The sequence below is a fragment of the Balaenoptera musculus genome, chromosome 8 (genome assembly GCF_009873245.2).
Source record: "Balaenoptera musculus isolate JJ_BM4_2016_0621 chromosome 8, mBalMus1.pri.v3, whole genome shotgun sequence".
Classification (NCBI taxonomy): Eukaryota; Metazoa; Chordata; class Mammalia; order Artiodactyla; family Balaenopteridae; genus Balaenoptera; species Balaenoptera musculus.
In genome coordinates, this window is record NC_045792.1 from 70,422,698 (window position 1) to 70,447,754 (window position 25,057).

At 37.0% G+C, this 25,057-nt stretch overlaps 1 protein-coding gene across 5 annotated transcripts in view; it reads left to right on the top strand.

Moving 5' to 3' along the window:
- The window catches only part of NUCB2 (nucleobindin 2), a 44,567-nt gene that overhangs the window by 3,069 nt on the left and 16,441 nt on the right, over positions 1 to 25,057 (top strand). For 4 of the 5 annotated variants that reach the window (XM_036862653.1, XM_036862658.1, XM_036862654.1 and 1 more), the window contains exons 2-5: positions 1,668 to 1,820; positions 13,818 to 13,961; positions 14,562 to 14,669; positions 19,690 to 19,816. In XM_036862653.1, coding sequence (XP_036718548.1) covers positions 13,818 to 13,961; positions 14,562 to 14,669; positions 19,690 to 19,816 — 379 coding nt within the window. In that variant the 5' untranslated portion in view covers positions 1,668 to 1,820. The remainder of the gene's footprint in view (positions 1 to 1,667; positions 1,821 to 13,817; positions 13,962 to 14,561; positions 14,670 to 19,689; positions 19,817 to 25,057) is intronic. The other variant, XM_036862655.1, reaches the window with a different exon arrangement.

Genomic DNA, 25,057 nt, shown 5'->3' on the forward strand with positions numbered 1-25,057 from the left:
CACTAAGATCTATGCTGATATCTTGATACAGGGAAGGGTTGGAGTCCAGCGCAGCTGGTCATACATCTGATGTTTTATTTTTTTTAATTTTTTAATTTTAGAAAGTTTCTTTTTTTCATATATATATTTTATTTTTAATTGTATTTATTTAGTTATTTATTTTGGCTGCGTTGGGTCTTTGCTGCTGCTCGCGGGCTTTTCTCTAGTTGTGATGAGCGGGGGCTACTGTTCATTGAGGTGCACGGGCTTCTCATTGCGGTGGCTTCCCTTGTTGCGGAGCACGGGCTCTAGATGCGCGGGCTTCAGTAGTTGAGGCATGCTGCCCTCAGTAGTTGTGGCTCGTGGGCTCTAGAGCGTAGGCTTAGTAGTTGTGGCGCATGGGCTTAGTTGCTGCACGGCATGTGGGATCTTCCCAGACTAGGGCTCAATCCTATGTCCCCTGCACTGGCAGGCGGATTCTTAACCACAGCGCCACCAGGGAATCCCAGAAGCTCTGTTTTAATTCCAGGGAGGAAGAGATTGTGTTCTTCTTTTGTTGGATGTATTCTTTTCATTGGCCTACAGCTGCATCAGGACTTTGGCTATGGCAATGCTCAGAGGAGAGCTCTAACATGGCCTTTCAAAAAATGACATTTAAGGTTGTATGTCAAACTGGTTTATTGCTTTTTAAGTTCAATGACTTTGGGTGTTTACAGCACAGATTTAAATTATTTAAATATATAGATATTAAATTTTCAAGACAGGAAGGGCATTACTGTTTATGGAGCATTTACTATTGCCAGTACTGTGCTAGTTACATTGTATTCATTCTTATTTTCATCCAGTCAAAAACTTATGGAGAAGTATTAGTTCAATTTTATAGATAGGAAAATCGAGACTCAGAGAGTCAAATAGCTTGCCAATAAATGGGAGTGTTTAGGATTAAATCTGCTGTTTATTTTTGACCATGCTGTGTTAATAAAAGTCATGTGCCTTTCCGACATATTACATGCATATGATTACTCTCCTGCTTAGATAATTTTATGTTAAATATAGTACCATGAAAAGAAATAAATATGTGTTCTTAAAACTTGAAGATATTTTATTTCCTTATTTTCTTTACATACTGCTTAGAAATAATTATGTTCACTGGTGAGTTTGCACATGAGCTAACTGCCTTGTATTTTACAGTTAGGTAGTGGATTTCAAAAAAGACTTTAAGATGTTTTGCTTTATTACTGATCACTATGTCTGAGGCTGGGGCCAAGGTTAATTTTTAAAAGCGGTGGTAAGAGTAAAAAAAGGTTCCAGATAAAGATTTTAAGAAAAATTCCAGTTAAGGATTTAATGGGGAAACTTACCCTATATATTGAAGTCTCATTGCAGAGGAAAATAAGCTTTTCATTTGAACTTTTCTTAGTTATTTAAAAGAGGAGCAATATGGTAAAACCTGGGTACAATAAATGAGTATCTTTGCTTATTCTGGTCTTTGATTCTGTTTAGTTAATATATTTCTTTCCCTTCCCTCACTGGAATATGATACAGTCTCATTCCACTTTATAGAAATTTGGTACCTTTTCTTATCACAGGATTTGACAAATGTTTACACTGTCATGTGCCATTACCACTGTAATAAGGCTAAATTTATGTTTATTTTTAATTTTTTTTTTTTTTTTACATATATTTAGAACCTGTTAAGAGTCAGTTCTTAGCGAAAAAGCATTGAGCCAGGAGCCAGACCCACCTCTTCACTAACTGATCTTGCGCAAGTCATCTTACCTCTCTGGATCTCAGTTGCCTGATCTGTAAAAAGGAGATAAAAATTCTTTACCTGTTTGAAGGTAAGTGATCAGTTAAGAAAGCAAAAATGAAAACAGACTTAGTGGTGGCTTCAACATAAAATGTTTATTTTCTCATGTAAAGTAATTTTTGAGGTAAGCAGCCTAGGATAGGTATAGTAGCTTCATAAAGTCACCAGGGACCTAAACTTTTTCCAGTTCTTTGATCTGCTATTCCTAAGATGTGGCCCTGGTCCTCACAGTCCAAAATAGCTGCCAGAGCTCTAACTGTCAAAGCAAAGTTCCAGGCAGCAAGGCAAAGACAAAGAAGGATGCATCCTCTCCCTTTAAGGAGAATATCCTGAACCAAAGCTCAGGCTACCAGGGAAGCAGGGAAATGTAGCTGGATACATGGCTGCCCTGAATAAAATGGGGCTTTTGTTATTGAAGAGGAAGGGAAGATTTGGATATTGGCTGGGAAATAGAAGTATTTGCCACAATATGGATCTTTTTCTCTTTCATCTCTGATATCTGTAAGCTGTGATAACCACTCAAAGAAGCTTCAGTAATTTGCCATGGCAGAGCTTTAAGTCTGACCATTGTCTCTAGAAGGAAATAACTTTCATCTAATACATTGTTTTTCTTTTGTTATGTTTATCCCATGATTCCTTATAGAAGGCTTTCTGTCTTGATTGGGTATTTGTTCTGGTTATTTAAAAAAAATTACCCATAAATGTTCAATAGTAGATGTTGGTTGTGTAGCTAACATTTATTGAGCCACTTGCTTTATGCAAAGTACTAAAAAGACAGAGATAAGTTATCCTAAGAGTATCACATAATAAGTCATCAGGAAGTAAATTTATGTTGAAAAGTGTAGTCCACCTTAAGATACATTTAAATTCAATGTTGTCACGCAAGGAACATTTTTACCTTTCTTCTTGGTTAAAAGTTGTGGTTTTTTTAAAACAACTTAACTGTTAACCGTCTTGAAATTTCCTCTTACTTAACTACTAGCCCTTGCTTAACTTACTTAGGTATACCAATATTTTATTTCCTTCCAGACTTTTTTGGATAAATATTATGTAAATATACCCTATACTTGTCACATGAAATGATTCAATTGCTATTATATCTGTAAAGAAAGTGAATTGAAATAAAGTTTTGAGAAAAGGAAACTGAAATTTAGGAAATGGAAATTGGATGGGGGAAGAACCTAAAGATTCAGTCAATCTTTTAGGGATATTAGAAGGAATATAAGGAGCAAATTAAGACATTTAGCATTGTAAGTCACCTGACTGAAAATGTCTTATTTGCTGAATACTATTTTAATGCCTTAAAATTTGTTCAATTAACAGAAAGGATCATGCTATATGTTGTTTTGTAAGCAGCTTTTTTCAAGTTGCAATTGTTTACTTAATAGGCTGCCTTCCACACTAGATTGAAAACTCTGTGATGGTAGGGACCATGTCTATCTCACTTACCTTTGTATCCAGCATAATGGCTGGAATATAGTGAGTACTTAGTAAATATTTGTTAAATTAATAAATAGCATACAACAGATTAAAGAAAACATACTTCAATTCAGTCTTAAATTTAAAAGGAATAGGAGTAAAAGAGGAGGGTTGAGGGAGGGAGAAAGAGATGGATGAGGGAGGAAGAAGAGAAACAAAAGGAAAGAGACAAACTAGTTTCAGTTTTTTGTACTCTTCACACTTCTCACCCGTGACCATGCTTTTTAACCACTTCCAGGGTTTTTCTCCCTACAAACAAGCAAAACAGGAAACTCTTGAGAAACACACACACACATACACACCCCAAGTAAACTTAATCTGGATAATTACTGGTACGAATCAGTAGTTGAGAAATGTGCCTCTGTTTATGAATGGGAATTTTGATTTGGTGGAGACAGGGAAGGAGAGTTAAACTTACTTTTAGGACTTAGACATTTAGGGAAATTATTTTGTATCTACTGCATGTTAGGAGAGGCTTAAGAACTCTGCTTTTTTTTTTTTTTTTTTTAAATTTTGGCTGTGCTGGGTCTTCATTGTGGTGCACGGGCTTCTCTCTCTCGTTGCGGCGCACAGGGTTAGTTGCCCCGCGGCATATGGGATCTTAGCTCCCCAACCAGGAATTGAATCTGTGTCCCCTGCATTGGAAGGCGGATTCTTAACCACTGGACCACCAGGGAAGTCCCAAGAACTCTGCTTATTTTGTAATTTTTCTTGAGGCTCTAATGCCTTTGGGATCAGTGCTTTCCATGCTTTTTTTTTTTTTTGGCTGTGTTGTGTCTTTGCTGTGCGCGTGCTTTCTCTAGTTGCGGTGAGTGGGGGCTACTCTTCCTTGTGTTGCGCAGGCTTCTCATTGCAGTGGCTTTTCTTGTTGTGGAGCACGGGCTATAGGCATGCGGGCTTCAGTAGTTGTGGAGCATGGGCTCAGTAGTTGTGGCTCGCAGGCTCAGTAGTCATGCGGCAGGGGCTTAGTTGCTCTGCGGCATGTGGGATCTTCCCCGACCAGGGATCGAACCCATGTCCCCTGCATTGGCAGGTGGATTCTTAACCACTGCGCCGTCAGGGAAATCCCTTCATGCTGTCTTGAGATCACTGCCTGATTTAGAATTTCATATTATGCTACTTCAGAGCGTTAATTTTCAGCCTATCCTGGTTTGGATCAGTCTGCTGTGTCAGCCAGCTAGTTTGGCCCAGTATTTCCTCTTTAGGACTCTGTTCTTATGGAAGAAGAGAGTGATAAAAGAAAGGAGAAGGCCATTCTTACTAACCTGATAATGGAAGAGAAGTAAATTAGTCTCCCTTTCTTTCCATTGCCTCTCCTTATCGTTCATCTCTCCTTCTTTTGTATGGACATTTGTATATTACTGGGTTAATGAAAATCTGTAAACCTATCTCTGACACATTTGACATTATCTTGGTGTTTAAAGACATCTTTGTATCCTTACTTTTCTACCTAATGAGCTAGAAAAATTTTCATTTCTTTTGTTATAACAGTTAACATTTATTGAGGGCTTATTAAGGAGTAAATGTTTTAATTAGCTTTAGACTTCAGTAAGTTAATTGTCCTAATTATTTCTAGAATAAACAGTAAAAGATTAGAAACTAATAGAAGGGGAAAATGTATTTTAAAAATTCCTCATCAGTCAAAAACAAAATTTTAAAAAACAGGCAAGAAAGAAGAGGAGATAAATATTAAAGAGGCAGGATAAATAGAAAGCCCAAAAAGAAGATGGTGTTTCATCAACTCTAAGACTCCATTGATATTAAGATACCAGTTTATACTATATAGAACACATACTGCCAGTTAAACTATTACACTGTGCTTTATCACTTATAATTTCATTTTGTGTTTACCGAAAGTGCTTTTTAAGATTCATTTAAACATATAGATTTTTCTCACATCACTTTTGCAGATACATAAAGAAATTACAAGTTAAATAAATTGGTTAAGGTATTCCTAAGACTTTTTCACATTCATAGTCTGAGTCTTTTGAAATGCTTTCTTGATTCAGAATTGTGAATGTTTGTGTTTTCCCACACGACATTGTTCTCTCTACTATGAAGAGTGAGGGTAATTTTATTCTGGGAATTTCTTTAAGACCATTTGCCTGGAATTTTCTTCCAAGCCTCTGACATTCATTTTGCAAGCTTTGATGCCAGTGCTTTCCAAAAGATGATACTCATTTTGCAAGCTTTGGTGCTAGTGCTTTTCAAAAGATGACAATGGAAATTTGTTAGATTCATCTTCTTTCCTCAACCTCTCCTTCAGTGGTTTATTGACTAAAATGTTGAGGGGTTTTAGTTTGTCTAGACATGGCATCAGGAATAACATCAAGTTGTGATACCTTTCCAGCAACTTATTCTTTCAATATGCAGGTACGCAGCCTCAGAATGCATCAAGAACTAAACTCATACCCTTGGCAGACCATGAAAGGCTCTTGGACATTCAAACCAGATTTAGCTAGCCTTCCTTTAAGTCAGCCATAATCCCTCTTTTACATATACAGTAACGTTTTTGGGAAATGCTTTTGTAGTTTAAAATTTAACATGGCAGCAACTTTTGGCCACAGGTGCTTATGCTAGTGTTTCAGTGATATGCTATTCCCTATGTAACCCATTCTCAGGATATCAATCTCTTTAGTAACTTTAGCATTAGTATATCATTTTGAGGCCTGTAAAGAACATCAGGATTTTTTCAGCATTTCCTATTGACTAAATTCAGCTTTGTTTCTTCGTCAGATTACATGGAAATTATGCAGCTTATGTTCAGTCTTGGTAGGAAGTCTCTGACAAATTAACATTTGCCTTAACGATTCATGAATCCATCAAATCAGCCTCATGTTCTATAATTTTTTTTTTTATATATTGGAGGCATTGTCAGTTTCTACTGCCTTCATTTGCATTGTTTGGCTGCTCATAGATAATCTTGTTGCGTCTGAAAATGTAAGGCAGCTTTGTCTATTTGTTGGTATCTTCCTGTCTAAAGTCAGGTGAAGCACTTAAATGTTCCTTTACAAGAAAATGTAAAGTTGCTGTTATTCCTTTAACATCAAATATTTGCTTCACTAATACCAGCTGCTTCATTTCTTTTCTTTTTTTTCTTTTTTTTTTTTTTTTAAATTAATTAATTTATTTATTTAGTTTTGGCTGTGTTGGGTCTTCGTTTCTGTGCGAGGGCTTTCTCTAGTTGCGGCGAGCAGGGGCCACTCTTCATCGCAGTGCACGGGCCTCTCACTGTCGCAGCCTTCTCTTGTTGCGGAGCACAGGCTCCAGACGCGCAGGCTCAGCAATTGTGGCTCACGGGCCTAGTTGCTCCGCGGCATGTGGGATCTTCCCAGACCAGGGCTCGAACCCGTGTCCCCTGCATTGGCAGGCAGATTCTCAACCACTGCGCCACCAGGGAAGCCCCCTGCTTCATTTCTATGTTTACAAAATATTTTTTTTTTTTTTGGCCACGAGGCTTGCGGTATCTCATTCCCCGACCTGGGATTGAACCTGGGCCACGGCATTGAAAGCCCAGAATCCTAACCACTAGGCCACCAGGGAATTCCCCAGAATAGCTTTTCATTTCAATGCCAAATCATAATTTAATCCTTTTGAAGACATTTTAAACGGCAATTAAATTCAATTTGTGAAGTACCCAAAATGCAAAAACTCAGTCTGAAGTGATGGCAGTAGGAATAGCTATAATAAAGTTCATGCATGTGCAGGCCGTAAAGATTATATTGCTATTGCCACTTAGTCAACCACATTTTAATATTCCATTAACTGAAAAACACTCTGATTTCTGAGATGTTAAACTGAGGAATTAAGTACAATGTCAGTAATTTGATTAAATATAAACAGAAAATACTCTAATTGGAAAGATTATTAGGCTGAATTTTTAAAATACTTGGGAACTGCTGTGTTTAAAATGGATAACCAACAAGGACCTACTGTATAGCACAGGGAACTCTGCTCAATGTTATGTGGCAGCCTGGATGGGAGGGGAGTTTGGGGGAGAATGGATATACATGCATATGTATGGCTGAGTCCCTTTGCTGTGCACCTGAAACTATCACAACATTGTTAATCGGCTATACTCCAATATAAAATAAAAAGTTAAAAAAATAAAAAATAAAATAAAAATATGAGCTAGGAAGATTTCATCCTTACCAAGTATACTTCAAAATAACCAAAAAAACCCAAAATATGATACTTATATTTTATATATAACTGGTCTTTATCATACAAATAAAAGAAAATTTATTAGAGAATGTAAAAAATAAATAAAGTAAGTGTGTGAGAATGTGTGTGTGTGTGTGTGTTTGTGTGTATCTACACACTAATCAAAAGAGAACTGGTTTACCTATATTACTGTCAGAATAGACCTTAAGGCAAATTGGGGTATAAAGGTCACTCAGATGTGAAAAAGATTAAATCCACCAGGAACCTAGAAAATCTTAAATTTGTGTACATTTTATAACATAGCCTCAAAATATTTAAATGAAAATGGACAGAATTATAAAGAAAAACAGATAAATCCAAAATTAAAGTGCAAGATTTTCACTTTTCTAGTATGACAGGACAAGCAGACAAAAATCATTAAGAATGTAAAAATTGGATAATTATGAAAAGTTATAGAGCATGGCTAGTTCTAAAACCTCTATACTTTTGTAGGTAAATGATGTTTGTAAATTGTATTTGTTCCTTTTTTAATGTTCGCATTTTATTTTATAAGCTCAGATTTTTTGCTCTATTTTTCATTACTTTAAAAAAAGTTGAAATATGATTCACATATCATAAAATTCACTCTTTTTAAAGTGTACAGTGTCTCACACTCTGTATTGAAAGTGTGAAAGATTCCTGGCTTTACTTCATTCTTATTTTATCTAGATAGGAACTTTTTTTGGTAGTTGATTTTTGTATTCTTTGTATCCCAGCACCCAGATCTTCTCTTTGATCTACCAAGGTAATTTTCAGCTGGCTGAATCAGCAATGTTTGGTTTAAAGACATTTATAAATCATATAATTTAATTTCTTACAATTGGTGTGAGTACAAACAATTTGAGTAGTATTTCTGATAATGTAACAGAAAAGATCTACACATTTTTCAAAAGAATAAACTGATAATAGAATCTAAGAGCTTAAAGAATACTGAGTTCTAGTTAAAGTCTCTTTAAAAAAATTCATTATTTTAAAAAATGAGGAGACAAGCAGGGAAAGTTAGTTGACTGACCTATGATCACATAGCAAGTGAATGGTACAGCTGGAATTAGAATATAGACCTAAATTTAGTTTTGCCTTACCCTTCTTAGATGTAACACCTGATTTTCGTTTCCTTGAGGATCCAAATTTACTTTTCAGATATGCATTCTCTTTGTCTCTCATAGTAGAAGAGGTTTGTGAAAAACAGAGCTAAGGAGAGGCAGTATGTCCTCAAATGTTAGCATGCCTCGGAATCACCTATAGGGCTTGTTAAAACAGACTTTGCCCCCCCCTCTTCTCTTCCTCACCCCCCTCACAGATTCTTTGATTTAGAAGATCTGGAGTAAGCCCTGATAATTTGCATTTCTAACAAATTCCCAGGTGGTGTTGATGCTGCTCTTTCAGGGACCACACTTTGAGAACCAGTGCTTAAAAGCAGACATACTCTTCGAAGTCAGTCACTCCCAGGTCCAAACTCTGGATCTACGATTTACTGCTGTGTGACCCAGATCAAGTTTTTTAACTGATGTGTTTCAGATTTCTCTACTATAAAATGGGAATAATAATATTTATTTCACAGGGCCATTATAAGAAATAGATTAGTTAATATAATAAAAAAGTTTGGCATACTGCTTGCTACATAGTAGACACTCAATAGATGGTTTCTATTGTTATTTATAATAAGCCTGGGACCCAGTGAAATGTTTATGAACCATAAATTCAGTCAGTATTTTAGAGTAGATGCCCAGAGACTTTCTGTCACTTTGAGATGCTGTCAGGACACAGACACATAGACACATTCATATATACAAACACATTCTTGCTTGACTCTCTTCGTATTTATGGTAGACTTGAAAGAAGAGTGAGAGAGCAGAAGTGACAAATTGGTAAAGAGATTCCACTTTCAAGATTGGATTTATCTATAGTTTATTTTTATTACTCTCAGCTTCTATTGTGTATTGAAGTAAAGGTGGACACTATAAAAAAAAAAGAGCATATTTCAAGGTATGTGACATAGCTGCCAATTGCTAAGACAGAACTGCTTATTAATGTGTACGTGTGTTGTATGGTGGGAAAAGGAGAGCCTAAGGGACATTGGAGATGACACAGGTGGAGGGGAGAAGTCTGTGTGAAAGATTCTTTTAATGTATTTTTTTTAAATTTAATTTTATTTTTGGCTGTGTTGTGTCTTCATTGCTGCACAAGGGCTTTCTCTAGTGGCGGCGAGCAGGGGCTACTCTTCGAAGCGGTGCACAGCCTTCTCATTGTGGTGGCTTCTCTTGTTGCTCTAGGCATGCCGGCTTCAGTAGTTGCGGCACACAGGCTCAGTAGTTGTGTCCCGCGGGCTCTAGAGCACAGGCTCAGTAGTTGTGGTGCACGGACTCAGCTGCTCCGTGGCATGTGGGATCTTCCCAGATCAGGGATCGAACCTGTGTTCCCTGCATTGGCAGGCGGATTCTTAACCACTGCACCACCAGGGAAGTCCTGAAAGATTCTTTTGAACTCTGGATTGACCACATCAAGGGATAGTCACAGTTCCTGATGGGGTCTGCAAAATGAAGTTATGGAGGTATATCCCTGAGCTGACTTTCTCTGTGTACATTATAGAGAGACTATTCAAACCATTTTAGCAATTATTCATTTTCTAACTGTACAGGTACCATGTTAGGGGCTGCGGAGACTTAATTAAGCTCCAGAAGTGTGTGTAGAAGACATCAAAATTGACTTGAGCAGTTAAGTCATAACTTGGGCCTTTCAACCATGATTACACTTAAAACTTTTACGTTGTATAATGGTCATTTGGTCAGCCTGTTTACAGTGGCATATGGGACTTGCAAAGGTAAACAAAAGTTTCAATTCAGAGTTTTTGGAAAAACAACTAACTTAATATTTTTAAATTAATTTTTTAAAAGGTAAAAGGTATAGCTAATAAATACTTGAAAAGATGCTCAACATCATTAGCCAGTGAAATGCAAATCAAAATCACAGTGAGATACCGCTTCACACCCAGTAGGGTGGCTATAATAAAAAAGATAGACAATAGCATGTATTGGTTAGGATGTGGAAAAATTAGAATCCTCATATATTGCTGGTGGTAGTGGAAAAAGGTGCAGCTGCTATGGAAAACAGTTTGGCAGTTCCTCAAAAAATTAAACATGGAGTTATGGAATTGACCTAGCAATTCTACTCCTAGGTATACAACCTAAAGAATTCAAAATATGCTAACACAATAACCTGAACACAAATGTTCATAGTAGCGTTATTCATACTAGCCAAAAAAGTAGAAATAACCCAAATGTCCATCAACTGATGAATTGATAAACAAAATGTGGAATATCCATACAATGGCAAATCTGTTCAGCTGTAAAAAAGAATGAAGTGCTGGGACTTCCCAGGTGACGCAGTGATTAAGAATCTGCCGGCCAATGCAGGGACACGGGTTCGATCCCTGGTCCAGGAAGGTCCCACATGCCTCAGAGCAACTAAGCCCGTGTGCCACAACTACTGAGCCCGCGCTCTAGAGCCCACGAGCCACAACTACTGAGCTCACGTGCCACAACTACTGAAGCTTGCACACCCTAGGGCCCGTGTGCCGCAGCTACTGAGCCCGCATACTACAATTACTGAAGCTCGCGCGCCTAGAGCCTGTGCGCTGCAACAAGAGAAGCCACTGCAATGAGAAGCCTGCACACCCCAATGAAGAGTAGCCCTCGCTCCCCGCAACTAGAGAAAGTCTGCGCGCAGCAACGAGACCCAATGCAGCCAAAAAAAAAGAATGAAGTGCTGATTCGTGTTACAACATGGTTATACCTTGAAAACAATGCTAAATGAAAAAAGCCAGACACAAAAGGCCACATGTTATATGATTTCATTTATATGAAATGTCCAGAATAGGCAAATCTATATAGACTGAAAGTAGATTAATGGTTGCCAGAGACCGAGAGAATAGGGGGAGTGGGGAGTGACTACTAATGGGTATGGGGGTTATTTTTAGAGTGATGAAAATGTTCTAAAATTGGATAATGGTGATAATTGCACAGCATTGTGAATATACTAAAAACCATTGAATTGTACAATTGAAAAAGGTAAGTTTTATAGCATGTAAATTGTATCTCAAAAGAGCAAAAACAAAACATGTACCTACAGTGGGCATGAAGCATGAATGAGAAGTAAACTTTGCTGTCATAAAAAATAATTGTGGGAAGAGGAGGTAATTCATGGTTAGGGAAAGATTCTGTGGAGAAACAAACCATCCTTCTATTAGAGATTCATAATGCAGAGTAGCTGATCTGAAGTTCTGAAAGTCTTACAAATATGGAAACTTATTTAGCTTCATTGAGCCAGTATCTCCCAAACATTTCATTATAAAAAACATTTATTCACGACAATCATGTTGAACTAGTGTCCTAGAGAAGAGTGAATCTTGGTCTTGAGCATACGTATGTAGGGGGATCACCTGGATTGTTTGTTAAAACAGATTCTGGGTCCCCACCCCAGAGATTCTGATTTCAGAGGTCTTGGGTGCAGGCTGAGAATTTGCATTTCTGACAAGCTCCCAGATGATTTTATCCTTCAGGTTTGAGAACTAAACTTTGAGTAGCATCTTTATAGAATAGTCAAATCCTGTACCTTAAATGGGTGAATTTCATGGCATGTGAATTATATCTCAATAAAGATGCTAAAAATTTGATATACTAGAAATAGCACTAGAATGTGGATTCTAGTGATTTTGTTAATGTAAGACAATGCTCTATGAGTGACTTGTTTCCATTAAAAATTTCTTCATCTATAAGATGAGTCACTGTTCTATGTACTACGTAGGGTTGTGGTGAAAATGAGGCAATGTACTCTTCCAAATTGTGTTCTGTAGATAAAAACATGTTACTTTAAAAAAAAAAGTCCATGGCCAGCTAAGTTTGGGAGTCTCTAAATTAATAATGCATATTCCAGATTGATGGTCAGACCATTATTTTTGACTTGGATCCTAATATCACTCTCTCTACATAAAATCAATTAAGTATGAGCTTTTTTTTTTTTTTTTTTTTTTTTTTTTAAATTTTATTTATTTATTTATGGCTGTGTTGTGTCTTCGTTTCTGTGCGAGGGCTTTCTCTAGTTGCGGCAAGTGGGGGCCACTCTTCATCGCGGTGCGCAGGCCTCTCACTATCGCGGCCTCTCTTGTTGCGGAGCACAGGCTCCAGACGCGCAGGCTCAGTAATTGTGGCTCACGGGCCTAGTTGCTCCGCGGCATGTGGGATCTTCCCAGACCAGGGCTCGAACCCGTGTCCCCTGCATTGGCAGGCGGATTCTCAACCACTGCGCCACCAGGGAAGCCCCAAGTATGAGCTTTTTATTCATTCTAATTCTTGTAGTAGATCCTCTGGAGCTACAAAGATCCTTATGAAGTAGAAACTGAATAAGCAAGGTTTGAATAATATTGCGGGACCAGCAATAGTTGTTCCTCTTTTGCTTCAACACTGTTACATCCTGCTTGATATCTTATTGACCTATTTATCTGAAAAATTATTGGCCAAACAGAATTTTAACATAAGACTATTGGCTATGATAAAATAATGTCTAGGAAGGTTAAGAGAATACTTGTAGCCAGTTATTTGTCTCTTTTAATCAATTTATGTTCATAGAGCAACTTATTTTCAAAATTCGATTGAAGTTAATTTAAATATTATATCCAGAAATAATTTTGGCTCTTTAGTATTTCAATAGAGAAAAAAATAAATAGTTTTCCCTTCTCCCTTTTTTTAAAAAAAAATTTATTTATTTATTTGGTTGTGCTGGGTCTTAGTTGTGGCAGGCGGGCTCCTTAGTTGCAGCTCGCCAGCTCCTTAGTTGCAGCATGTGGACTTCTTAGTTGCAGCATGCATACTTCTGGTTGTGGCATGCATGTGGGATCTAGTTCCTTGACCAGGGATCAAACCCAGGCCCCCTGCATTGGGAGCGTGAAGTCTTAACCACTGTGCCACCAGGGAAGTTCCCCCTCTGCTTTTCTTAAACTTGGACTATTTATTTTAAAAAAAATTGAGTCCCTCATTACTGTCTTTATTTGAAGCTTTTATAATTAACCAAATGTTTTCTTACACTATATAAGCAGTTTAAACTTTAAAATTTTGTTTACTTGTCATTTTAATTTTAGCTGAAAAGCATTTCTTTCCTGATTTTCTTTAGTGATCTATTTTAAGCATTATTTTTGATATTATAATCTATTTTTAACCCCTTTCCTAGAATTCTTTTGTTGAATTAAACTTCCTGAAATTAAATATATTATTAATGTGGCATTGGGAATGCATGTATATATAGTTTGAAAACATCTTTTCAGGACCTTAATATAATTGTACCTTTATTTCAGATGAAGTGGAGGACCATCCTACTACAATATTGTTTTCTCTTGGTTACATGTATACTTACTACTCTTGAAGCTGTGCCTATAGACATAGACAAGACAAAAGTAGAAAATGCTCAACCTGTGGACAGTGCAAAGATAGAACCACCAGTAAGTGAATGCTAAAGATAACCTTGTGGGAAGAATTTTAACTAAAATATTGCTAAGAATTTATTACTTACAAAATTGGACATTTAGGAACTATTTCTGAAATAGCAGTAAAAAGAGTATTGGATAAGCATATGTTCTTTAATATCAGACAAAGTTTTTTTAATGTAATTATATTAGATATATATATCTAATTAGTATATTAGATAGTGTATAGAAGAATTAATCATAATACATTTACAATGTAGAGATAACCAACCAAGAAAACGTATTATATTCAGAGAAGAGACAGATAACAATGAGGAGAGACAGGTGACAAGGGGGTAAAACCAATTAGTATATTGTTTAAGTATTCATTGTCTAAGCCATATAGAAAATCTACCTTTATGTAAGAGTAAAACATGACATTGGTTCTGATACAACTCTCTTCATTTGAGAAATACAGCTTTTAACTTTGACTGCCCAAACTATCAAAGTAGGTATGTCTCAATGACATTTTGCTAGACGGTTTTGTTTTTGTTTTTGTTTTTTTAGGATTGAAATCTTTAGATACAGGAAAGGAAAAACTTTCAGAAGAGTTATTGTTTGTTTCTTAATTTGAAGGATACTGGACTTTATTATGATGAATACCTCAAGCAAGTGATTGATGTGCTGGAAACAGATAATCATTTCAGAGAAAAGCTCCAGAAAGCAGACATAGAGGAAATAAAGGTAAATGTAATTAAATAATTATTTAACAAACACTTGAGCATGCCAGACACTGAGCTAAGTATTGGGATTACAAAGATAAGACTCGGGACTTCCCTGGTGGCACAATGGTTAAGAATCCACCTGCCAGTGCAGGGGACACGGGTTCGAGCCCTGGTCCGGGAAGATCCCACATGCTGTGGAGCAACTAAGCCCGTTTGCCACAACTACTGAGCCTGTGCTCTAGAGCCCGTGAGCCACAACTACTGAGCCCACGTGCCACAACTACTGAAGCCCACATACCTAGAGCCCGTCCTCCACAGCAAGAGAAGCCACTGCAATGAGAAGCCCGCGCACCGCAAGGAAGAGTAGCCCCCGCTTGCTGCAACTAGAGAAAGCCCGCACGTAGCAATGAAGACCCAACGCAACCAAAAATAAAAAATAAATAATTAAAACAAACAAACAAACAAAAAACAAAGACTCATTCTTAGCCCTTAAAGAACCCTCAAGGGAGACTAATATCCAGAAAAAGATTACTAAGATAAATATACGCTGAGTGTATAATACATTTTGGAGATACAGAGGATGGACACCTAATTCAGTAGGAAGCAGTGGGGGAAAGTGGGAAGTCTTTCTTCCTGGTAGAGATTATGCCTATGCTTAAATATGTGGCTGAGAAAAGGAGAAAGACTGGGAGACATGCTAGGCCAAGGTGCAAGGGAACAGAGACAGGAATATATAGGAACCTGGAAGGAGTAACTGTTGCTGGAACCTGGCCTGGGAAGTGGAGGCCATGACTGGCCAAAAGATGAGGTTGGAAAGAGTCATGGGCTAGATGACAGAGGGCCTTGTACATCATGGTAAGGGGCTTCAATCATGATGTGAGGACAGCAGGAAGCTATTCAAAGGTTTAGCACAGGTTTAGTTCTGGTGTTTTAATCAGGTCCAGATTAATAGAAGACATAATGGGCCACATCTTATCTCAATCGGGGAGGTTTAATTATTTGCCTCTGTCCTAAGAACCCTATTTATTTGACATTATCCTAGCCCTAGACATCTCCTTAGTACTCACAATAAAGAAAGGTTGTAAAAACCAAGATCTGAAGTGAGAGATTCTTTTAAAGCCCACCCTTGAAGGGTAATGAATCCACTTAGTTGGGTTTATCTTAGAGTCAGCAGTAAAAAAAAATTTCCAATGATTTAATTTTAAACTTTCAGTTATACCTCTCAAGATAGTTTTATTGGTTTGCTTATGTTATTTTTGTTTATCTGTTTTTAACTTTCCTAAAAAGTTATCTTACCTGGAACTTTGTTTGAAGGAAACTTTCTGAATCAAACATACTTATTTTAGTCTCTGTCCCTGGTCTGGGCCCCTGTGAAAGTCTGACCCGCATTAGGTTGTGGCCACTATCAGAACCTGTGTGTGGCTTTTATTTATTTTATTTTATTATTTTTTTAAAAAATAAATTTATTTATTTATCATTTATTTTTGGCTGTGTTGGGTCTTTGTTGCTGCACGTGGGCTTTCTCTAGTTGCCGTGAGCGGGAGCTACTCTTCGTTGCGATGTGTGGGCTTTACATTGTGGTGGCTTCTCTTGCTGCAGAGCACGGGCTCTAGGCGCTCGGGCTTCAGTAGTTGTGGCACTCAGGCTCAATAGTTGTGGCTCACGGGCTCTAGAGCGCAGGCTCAGTAGCTGTGGTGCACGGCCTTAGTTGCTCCGTGGCATGTGGGATCTTCCCAGACCAGGGCTCAAACCCATGTCCCCTGCATTGGCAGTTGGATTCTTAACCACTGCGCCACCAGGGAAATCCCTGTGTGTGGCTTTTAGTTCACAGCTGTCCTCTTGGAGGCTGTGAATTTTTCTGGGAGAATGGTAACAGCCTTATGCCAATAATTCCCTTGAATTATCTTTATTTTATTTTATTTTATTTTTTTGAATTATCTTTTTTTAATTGAAGTATATTTGACATACAGTATTATGTTAGTTTCATACGTACAACATAGTGATTTGACATTTGTATACATTGTGAAATGATCACCACAATAAGTCTAGTAACCATCTGTCACCATACAAATTTAATACAATATTATTGACTTCATTCCTCATGCTGTACATTACATCCCCATGACTTATTTATTTTATACCTGGAAGTTTGTATCTCTTGATCCCCTTCACCCATTTCACTCCTCCCCCAACCTCCCTCCACTCTGGCAACCACCAATTTGTTCTCTGTATCTAGGAGTCTGTTTTTTGTTTGGTTTAGTTGGTTTGTTTGTTCTGTTTTTTTAGATTCCACATATGTCATGCGGTATTTGTTTTTCTCTGTCTGACTTATTTCACTTAGCATAATATCTACAGTCCCCTGAATTGTTTTGAGAATAATCTCGTGTTTCTTTGAAAAATTCATTTGAGCTGTGGAACTAATTTCCTGGGATGAATGATATTTAATGTAGAACTTTCAATGTCTCTTATTTACTTCAGTTAGGACTAAGAGCGTTATTTGGGGGCTAACAGACAATGTGGGTAGTGGGAGTTACTATATAGAGATAATCAGGGAAAAGAAAACAACAAGCTTGCCTTCTTCAGTATAGGAGAATACTTTTATAACTGTCTTCCTTTCACAGTCAATTTCTATTTCCTGTGGGGTTGTGTGGGGGGAGACCAAATGAAGTAAGTTAAACAGTTGTTTAATGAAAAAGAAATTGAGTAAAAATAGACAATAAAAATCAAGCCGACAGAATCATTACAAACAGCTGAGCAAAGACTCCTGTCTCAGGAAAAACTGGAAAAAAAAGAGTTAGAAGTTGTCCTTTGTTGTCAGCTAAGCATTTTGAAAGGAGAATCATACTATGTTTCTTCACTTACCAAACACTGCTAACTGGGAAGATTATGGCTTCGCCCACACCACTTCCCTGAATGTACTTTGGTGAAGGATGTCAGTTGACTTCCTTATTTTTTTTTTTTAATTTAAAAAAATATATATTTATTTATTTATTTGACTGCACCAGGTCTTAGTTGCGGCAAGTGGGATCTTTAATTGCGACATGTGGGATCTTTAGTTGCAGCATGCAGGATCTTTAGTTGCAGCATGAGGGACCTAGTTCCTTGACCAGGGATTGAACCCGGGTCCCATGCACTGGGAGCATGGAGTCTTAACCACTGGACCACTAGGGAAGTACCTGTCAGTGATTTCTTAATTGCCAGATCTAGTGAGCACCTTTTATTCCTCTTCTTACTGGACTCCTTTATTTTATCTCAGTGGTTCTCAGATTTTAAATTGTTAAAACAGATTTCTGGGCCCCACCTCCCGACTTTCTAATTCAGTAAGTCTAGGGCCTCCATAGCTAAAGTTCCCAGGTGATGCTGATGCTTCCACTTGGGGACCACACTTGAGGACTATTGTTTTATCTAATAATAATGACCATTCTCTCCTTGAAATGTACTACTCTTTTTGCTTCTGTAACAGCATATTCTCTTAGCTCTCCTTCTCCCTCTCTGAACATTCTTTCTCGGTCTTGCTTGAGGCGTTTCTTTTCCTTCCCTTCCTCCCCCTTGACTCAGTCCTGAAGGGTCTGTGTGCCTGATTGCTAGTTAGACTTGCAGTTTCTGATTGAAAATGCATTTTTAAACAAGAGAAGGTAAACCACTAGCTATTTTGTCTCTTAAATTTTGAAACATGAATAGAATTACTCATCTATGAAAAAAAGTAATCAAAGGAGACAACCTAAAAAAGATGAATTTTGAGAAGTTATTTATATATGGAATGACTAAAGCTTAAGGAGGCCACATTACTTTAAAAAAAACTTTATTGAAATATAATTCACATACCATAAAATTTGCCCCTTTAATGTATACAATGCAGTGGTTTTATTATATGTACAGAGTCATGTAACCATCGCCACTGTCTAATTTTAGAACAATTTTATTTCCCCCCAGAAGGAACCCTGTACCCATTAAGCAATCACTCCCCCTTTCCTTTCTCTCCTCAGCCCCTGGCAACCATTAATCTACTTTCTATATCTGTGGATTTGCCTATTCTGGACATTTCATATAAATGGAACCATACAAAATTTGGCCTTTTGTGCCTGGCTTCTTTGACTTAGCATAATGTTTTCAGTGTTCATCACGTTGTAGCATGTATCGGTGTATTCATTCCTTTTAATGGCTGAATAATATTCCACTGTATGGATATTCCATATTTTATCAATTCATCCGTTGATGGACATTTGGGTTATTTCTACTTTTTTGGCTCGTATGAATAATGGTGCTATGAACATTCATATTTAAGACTTTACGTGAGGACTTCCCTGGTGGCACAGTGGTTAAGAATTCTCCTGCTAATGCAGGGGATGTGGGTTCGAGCCCTGGTCTGGGAAGATCCCACATGTTGCGGAGCACCTAAGCCCGTGTGCCACAACTACTGAGCCTGTGCTCTGGAGCCAGTGAGCCACAACTACTGAGCCTGGGTGCCACAACTACTGAAACCCATGCTCCTAGAGCCCATGCTCCACAACAAGAGAAGCCACCGCAATGAGAAGCTTGTGCACTGCAACAAAGAGTAGCCCCCGCTCACCGCAACTAGAGAAAGCCCGAGTGCAGCAACGAAGACCCAACACAGCCAAAAATAAAATATAAATAAATAAATTTATTTTTAAAAAAAGACTTTATGTGATATGTTTCAACTCTTTAGGTATATACCTAGGAATGGAATTGCGGGGTCATATGGTAACTGTGGGTTTAACTTTTTGAGGAACTGTCAAAATTGTTTTCCAAAGTGGCTGCACCATTTTACAATTTAAGTTACTTTTTGAGTTTCTTCTTTGTGCTTTAATTATGCTTTTCTAAATTATATGGTTTTTAGACATCTTGATTTTAGAGTCACAAATTGAATATCTTCTGAAAGAAATGCTGTTTGTAATATCAAATTTATCTAAAATAGTCAAAAGTATCACTACTTTATTATAACCCTATTTTTAATATATTGTGTCTTATCTAAAAATACAATGGAATAGATAAAATTAATTTATTATTTTTGTTAACAGAGTGGGAGGCTAAGCAAAGAACTGGATTTAGTAAGTCACCATGTGAGGACAAAACTTGATGAACTGAAAAGGCAAGAAGTGGCAAGGTTAAGAATGCTGATTAAAGCTAAATTGGATTCCCTTCAAGGTAAGTGCTAAAGAAAAGGCAGGAAAATTCCAATATTTGGTTGTTAAGGTCAGTTTACAGACCATGTTCCTATAGTCAAAATTTAATGTTATATTGATTTGGCTTCTCTTATTTTTTAAAAAAATTTATTTATTTATTATTTATTTATTTATTTAGGCTGCGCCGGGTCTTAGTTGCGGCACTCAGGATCTTCATTGCGGCATGCGGACTTCTTAGTTGCGGCATGTATGTGGGATCTAGTTCCCTGACCAGGGATCAAACCCAGGCCCCCTGCATTGGGAGCATGGAGTCTTACCCATTGGACCACCAGGGGAGTCCCACCTTCTCTTAATTTTTAAAATTTAATTTTTTGGATAGGTTATATATTCACGTTTCTCCACAGAAACACCAGGTTCACATAGTGCCAAAGGGAATTCCACCAAATCATTAAAGATCAGATTGTCAGTGCTATTTAAAGTATTCCAGAGCATAGATTAAGAAGGAAACTTCCACACTCTTATTATGTGTTGATGCCAAAACCAAAATTATTGGACGTTAAAAGAATATTCTATCATAGCAAGTGGAGTTATTTCAGGAATGCGAGATTAACTTAATTTTAGGAAATCTAATACTGTAAATTATCATATGAATAGATATAAGAAGAAAGAAATTTTTGGTGTGACAAAAGAAATTGTAAAGTCAAAGAACAAATAATGAATTGGAATAAATCTTTGAAATTTGTATTTTTTTTAAATTAAGACAGTTTTTTTAGTGTAATATAAGGTTCACAGCAAGATTGAGGGTAAGGTACAGAGATTTCCCATACACCCCTGTCCCCAGACGTTCATAGCCTCACCCAATACCAACATCTCCCAACAGTGTGGTACCTTTGTTACTATTGATGAACCTACACTGACCCATCATAATTACCCCAAATCCATAGTTTATATTAGAGTTCACTCTTGGTGTTATACATTCTATGGGTTTAGGCAAATTTATAATGACATGTATCAACTGTTACAGTATCATACAGAGTAGTTTCACTGCCCTAAAAATCCTCTGTGCTCTGCCTATTCATCTTTCTATATTCTTTTAATTTTAGACTATGAGAAGATTAAATAGCTATGAAGCAGAGTTTTTGAAATGTGAAGATATCTTAAAGAAAGTAATCTCATTGTTCGTATGATCATCTCCATATATTCAGAAAAGGCATTTGACAAAAATTAACACCCCTTCTTAATTTTAAAAAAGTAATAAAATAGTAATCAATAGATACTTCTGTAACATGATCAGATATGTCCAACTCAGCTACACATTGGGGAAACACAAATATATTTTCTCACTAAAATCAGAACAAAACAATGATGCTCACTGTCACCACTACTAATTAATATTGTTTTGGAGGTACTAGCCAAAGAAATTATACAAATGAAAAAATTGGAGGTAAAATAATTGGAAAGTAGGGGATAAAACCATCTCTATTTGCAGGTAATATAATTATTCACTTGGAAAACCCAAAGAACTTGTCTGAAAAACTTAGTATATACAAAAGGAAAATTCAACAAGGTAAACAATATGCAGAAATCAGTGTTTTTCATATGTACAAACAACAGCCAATTAGGAGATATAATGGAAGAAAAGATTCCATTTATGATACCAACAAAGATAAAACACCCTGAATAAACCTATTAAGAAATGTGCAAAACTTACAGATAAAAACTTTAAAACGCTCCTGAAGGACACGAAAGTAGACTTGAAAAAAGGGGAAGACATAACATCTTTTTGATACAAAGACTCAACATTATGAACATGTCAGTTCTTCTTAGGTTAATTTACAAATTTAACATGATCCAAATAAAAAGATGTACTTTTTTCCCCTGGTACTAGCCAAGTTAATTTTTTTTATTTTTTTTTTTTATTTTTTATAGCTACTTTTATTTTTATTTATTTATTTATTTTTGGCTGTGCTGGGTCTTCGGTTCGTGCGAGGGCTTTCTCCAGTTGCGGCAAGTGGGGGCCACTCTTCATCGCGGTGCGGGGACCGCTCTTCATCGCGGTGCGCGGGCCTTTCACTATCGCGGCCCCTCCCGTTGCGGGGCACAGGCTCCAGACGCGCAGGCTCAGTAGTTGTGGCTCACGGGCCTAGTTGCTCCGCGGCATGTGGGATCTTCCCAGACCAGGGCTCGAACCCGTGTCCCCTGCATTAGCAGGCAGATTCTCAACCACTGCGCCACCAGGGAAGCCCTAGCCAAGTTAATTTTAAAGTTCATATGAGAAGGGAAATGAGCAAGAAAAGTGATGTGCCTCTGACGAAGAACAAAGAAGGACTAGATGTATTAGATATTAAAATATATCACTAAGCCTCAGACATTAGAACGTTATGGTTTTGTCATGTAAGTAGAAAGAGCAGTGGAACAAAATAGAAATTCCAGAAATAAAATTAAATACATATGGAATTTAGTTTGAATTAAAGGTGGTATCTCATTATTAGTGAGATAAAGATTTAAAAAAAAATAAGTAGTCTTAATAGAGTTGGATAGCCATTTGGAAAAAGGTACAGTTAGATTTATATCTCATATACATCAGAATAAGTGCTTATATAAATCAAAGATTTAAGTGTAGAAAATAAAACCATAAAAGCAACAGTTGACAACATAAGTGAATTCCTTTATTGTCTTGGAATGGCCTTTCTAATTATGAATCAAAATCCAAGGGCCAGCTTTGGCAAGTGGGAGACCCTTCAAGCTGGCTCCTGTGTCCTTGTAACATGCCCCCATAGGTTGGTTATCTGGGTGGTTCGTTGTCATCAATAAATATCTGAATACTTACTAAGGGTGGAATAGCAGTTCTTAAACTTCAGATTGCATAAAAATCACCTTAGGGAGCTAGTTAAAAATGCAGATTACTGGATCTCACCTCCAGATACTCTGATTCTAGGGATGAGTAATCTGCATTTTATCTTTTTATTTTTTAAAAATAGTTTTTTATTATTTATTTATTTATTTTTATTTTGGCTGTGCTGGGTCTTAGTTGCATCATGTGGGCTTCTTAGTTGCTGCATGCGAACTCTTAGTTGTAGCATGCATGCAGGATCTAGTTCCCCGACCAGGGATTGAATCTGGGCCCCCGCATTGGGAGCACGGAGTCTTACCCACTGGACCACCAGGGAAGTTCCTGCATTTTAAACACGTACCTCTGGTCAATGGATCATATTGGAGAAATTGTGTAGAGCAGTAAACTCTCTGCTGGTGAATAGACTTAGAAAACAAGTACCAAATACTCTTTATCCTGAAACTAAGGATATCAATGAGAGGTGAATTAACTCATACCATCCTACTTCAGCTGGTCAGACACACAAGGTAATTCCATCCTTGAAGCCAGGCCTAAGGTGGTTTGAGATTTCTTTGCCCTTAGACAACTTCCATCCCCTTAATCTTGGCAATATTTTCTTTATTCCAAGACAGGGGCTGAATTTCATTATCTAAAGTAAACTGTTTTATATGCTTAGAAAAGTTATGAGTATTTTCTCATTGATTCAAAATTTATGAATTAAAATTTCTGATAATTTGAAGAAGGGCTTAAAGTGTCTTAATTTTGCGGGGTTGTGTGTGTAATTTTTAAAGTAGGCAATACATTCACATGGTTTAAAAAAAGAAAGTGTAAGAAAGTATATAGCAAAAAGTTCCCTGATATTTTTGTACTTTATCAGTTCCCACTGCCCCCTAATACCATCCTTCCTGAGTTTCTTTACTCATATATAAACAAATACAAATAAAATTTCTTATTTTTCCTCTCTTTTATACAAAAGATACATGCAATACACATTTGTAGCTTGTATTTTTCCTTTACTAATATATTTTGGAGATCTTTCTGTATTAGTACATAGAGACCATCATTTTTTTTTTCAGCAACTGCATAGATTTCCCTTATATAGGTATACCATAATTTATTTACCAGACCCCTCCCTGTTGATGGATATTTGGGTTATTTCTAGTGAACACTCTTGTACACATACCACTATGTATCCATGTAAGATTATCTGTAGGATAAGTTCCCCACAATGAAACTGTTAAACCAAAGGATATATGTATTTGTAATTTTGGTAGATACTGCCACCTCCACGGAGGGTGATCAATACCCATTCCGACCAGCAATAATTTCTCACAGCCTTGCTAATTATAAGTATCATCAAACTTTAGGAGTTTTGCCACTCTGTTAGATGGTATAATTGTGCAGGTTTAATATGTATTTCTCTTATTTTGAGTGAGGCTAAGTGTCTTTTCATGTATTTCAGTGACGGGTCGTATCCTTTAGGGCTAGGTTTTGTAACAGATCTTTTCTTCATAAGTAAAACTTCTAGTACAGGGCCATATTGAGAATTCAGTGAAAGCTTAGTTGAACTAAATTTCGCTGTTTCTTACTTTCTGGCATAACAATATGTTCCAGGCTCATCTTGTACTTTATACCCTGCCCTAGCCCTGGAATTAGCCATTTCTCTGAGGATTCCTGGTTCTTAATTTTAGTGCAAAATGATGTTACAGACCAAGAGATGGCACTAGGTGTGCTCAATACTCCTGGGATATATTTTCTTCTTGACACTTCCATAGGACAGAGATAGAAAATACATGCATGTCTATACACATATGCATGCACACACATATATATAAATATATATTCATACACATGCATATACATGTGAAACATACATGCATATATGTGTACACATTATATATGTATGTTTTAGAAATAATAAGTTCACACAGTTAGCACTAATTCCCATCCCTTTCCCCAAGTTTCTTTCTTGCCTTCCATGATTTTCATGTTTGTATGTTCTTTTTTCCTAAGTGAGAACCCTGACTTCTAACAAATCAACACATGTACATATTTTGCTCAGTTCTATAATACAACTGAAATCGTCCAGAATCGCTTCACTCATTCAACTACAATACACAGTAGCTTGTTTTTTTTTTTGTAAGTTCTTTACAAAGAAAATGATGTTTCTTTAAAAATCAGTCATAATCAGGGACTTCCCTGGCGGTCCAGTGGTTAAGACTCTGTGCTTCCAGTGTAGGGGGCGAGGGTTCGATCCCTGGTGGCGGAACTAAGATCCCACATGCTGTGCTGTGCAGCCAAAAAAAAAAGTCATAATCAAATGAATTTACTGAATTAGATTTTTATTGTTCCATAAAGGATTAATTGGAGCAGCATACAAATAGTTCCTTCATATAAATTTTAGAGCAATTCTTTTTAGAAATTCTTCTT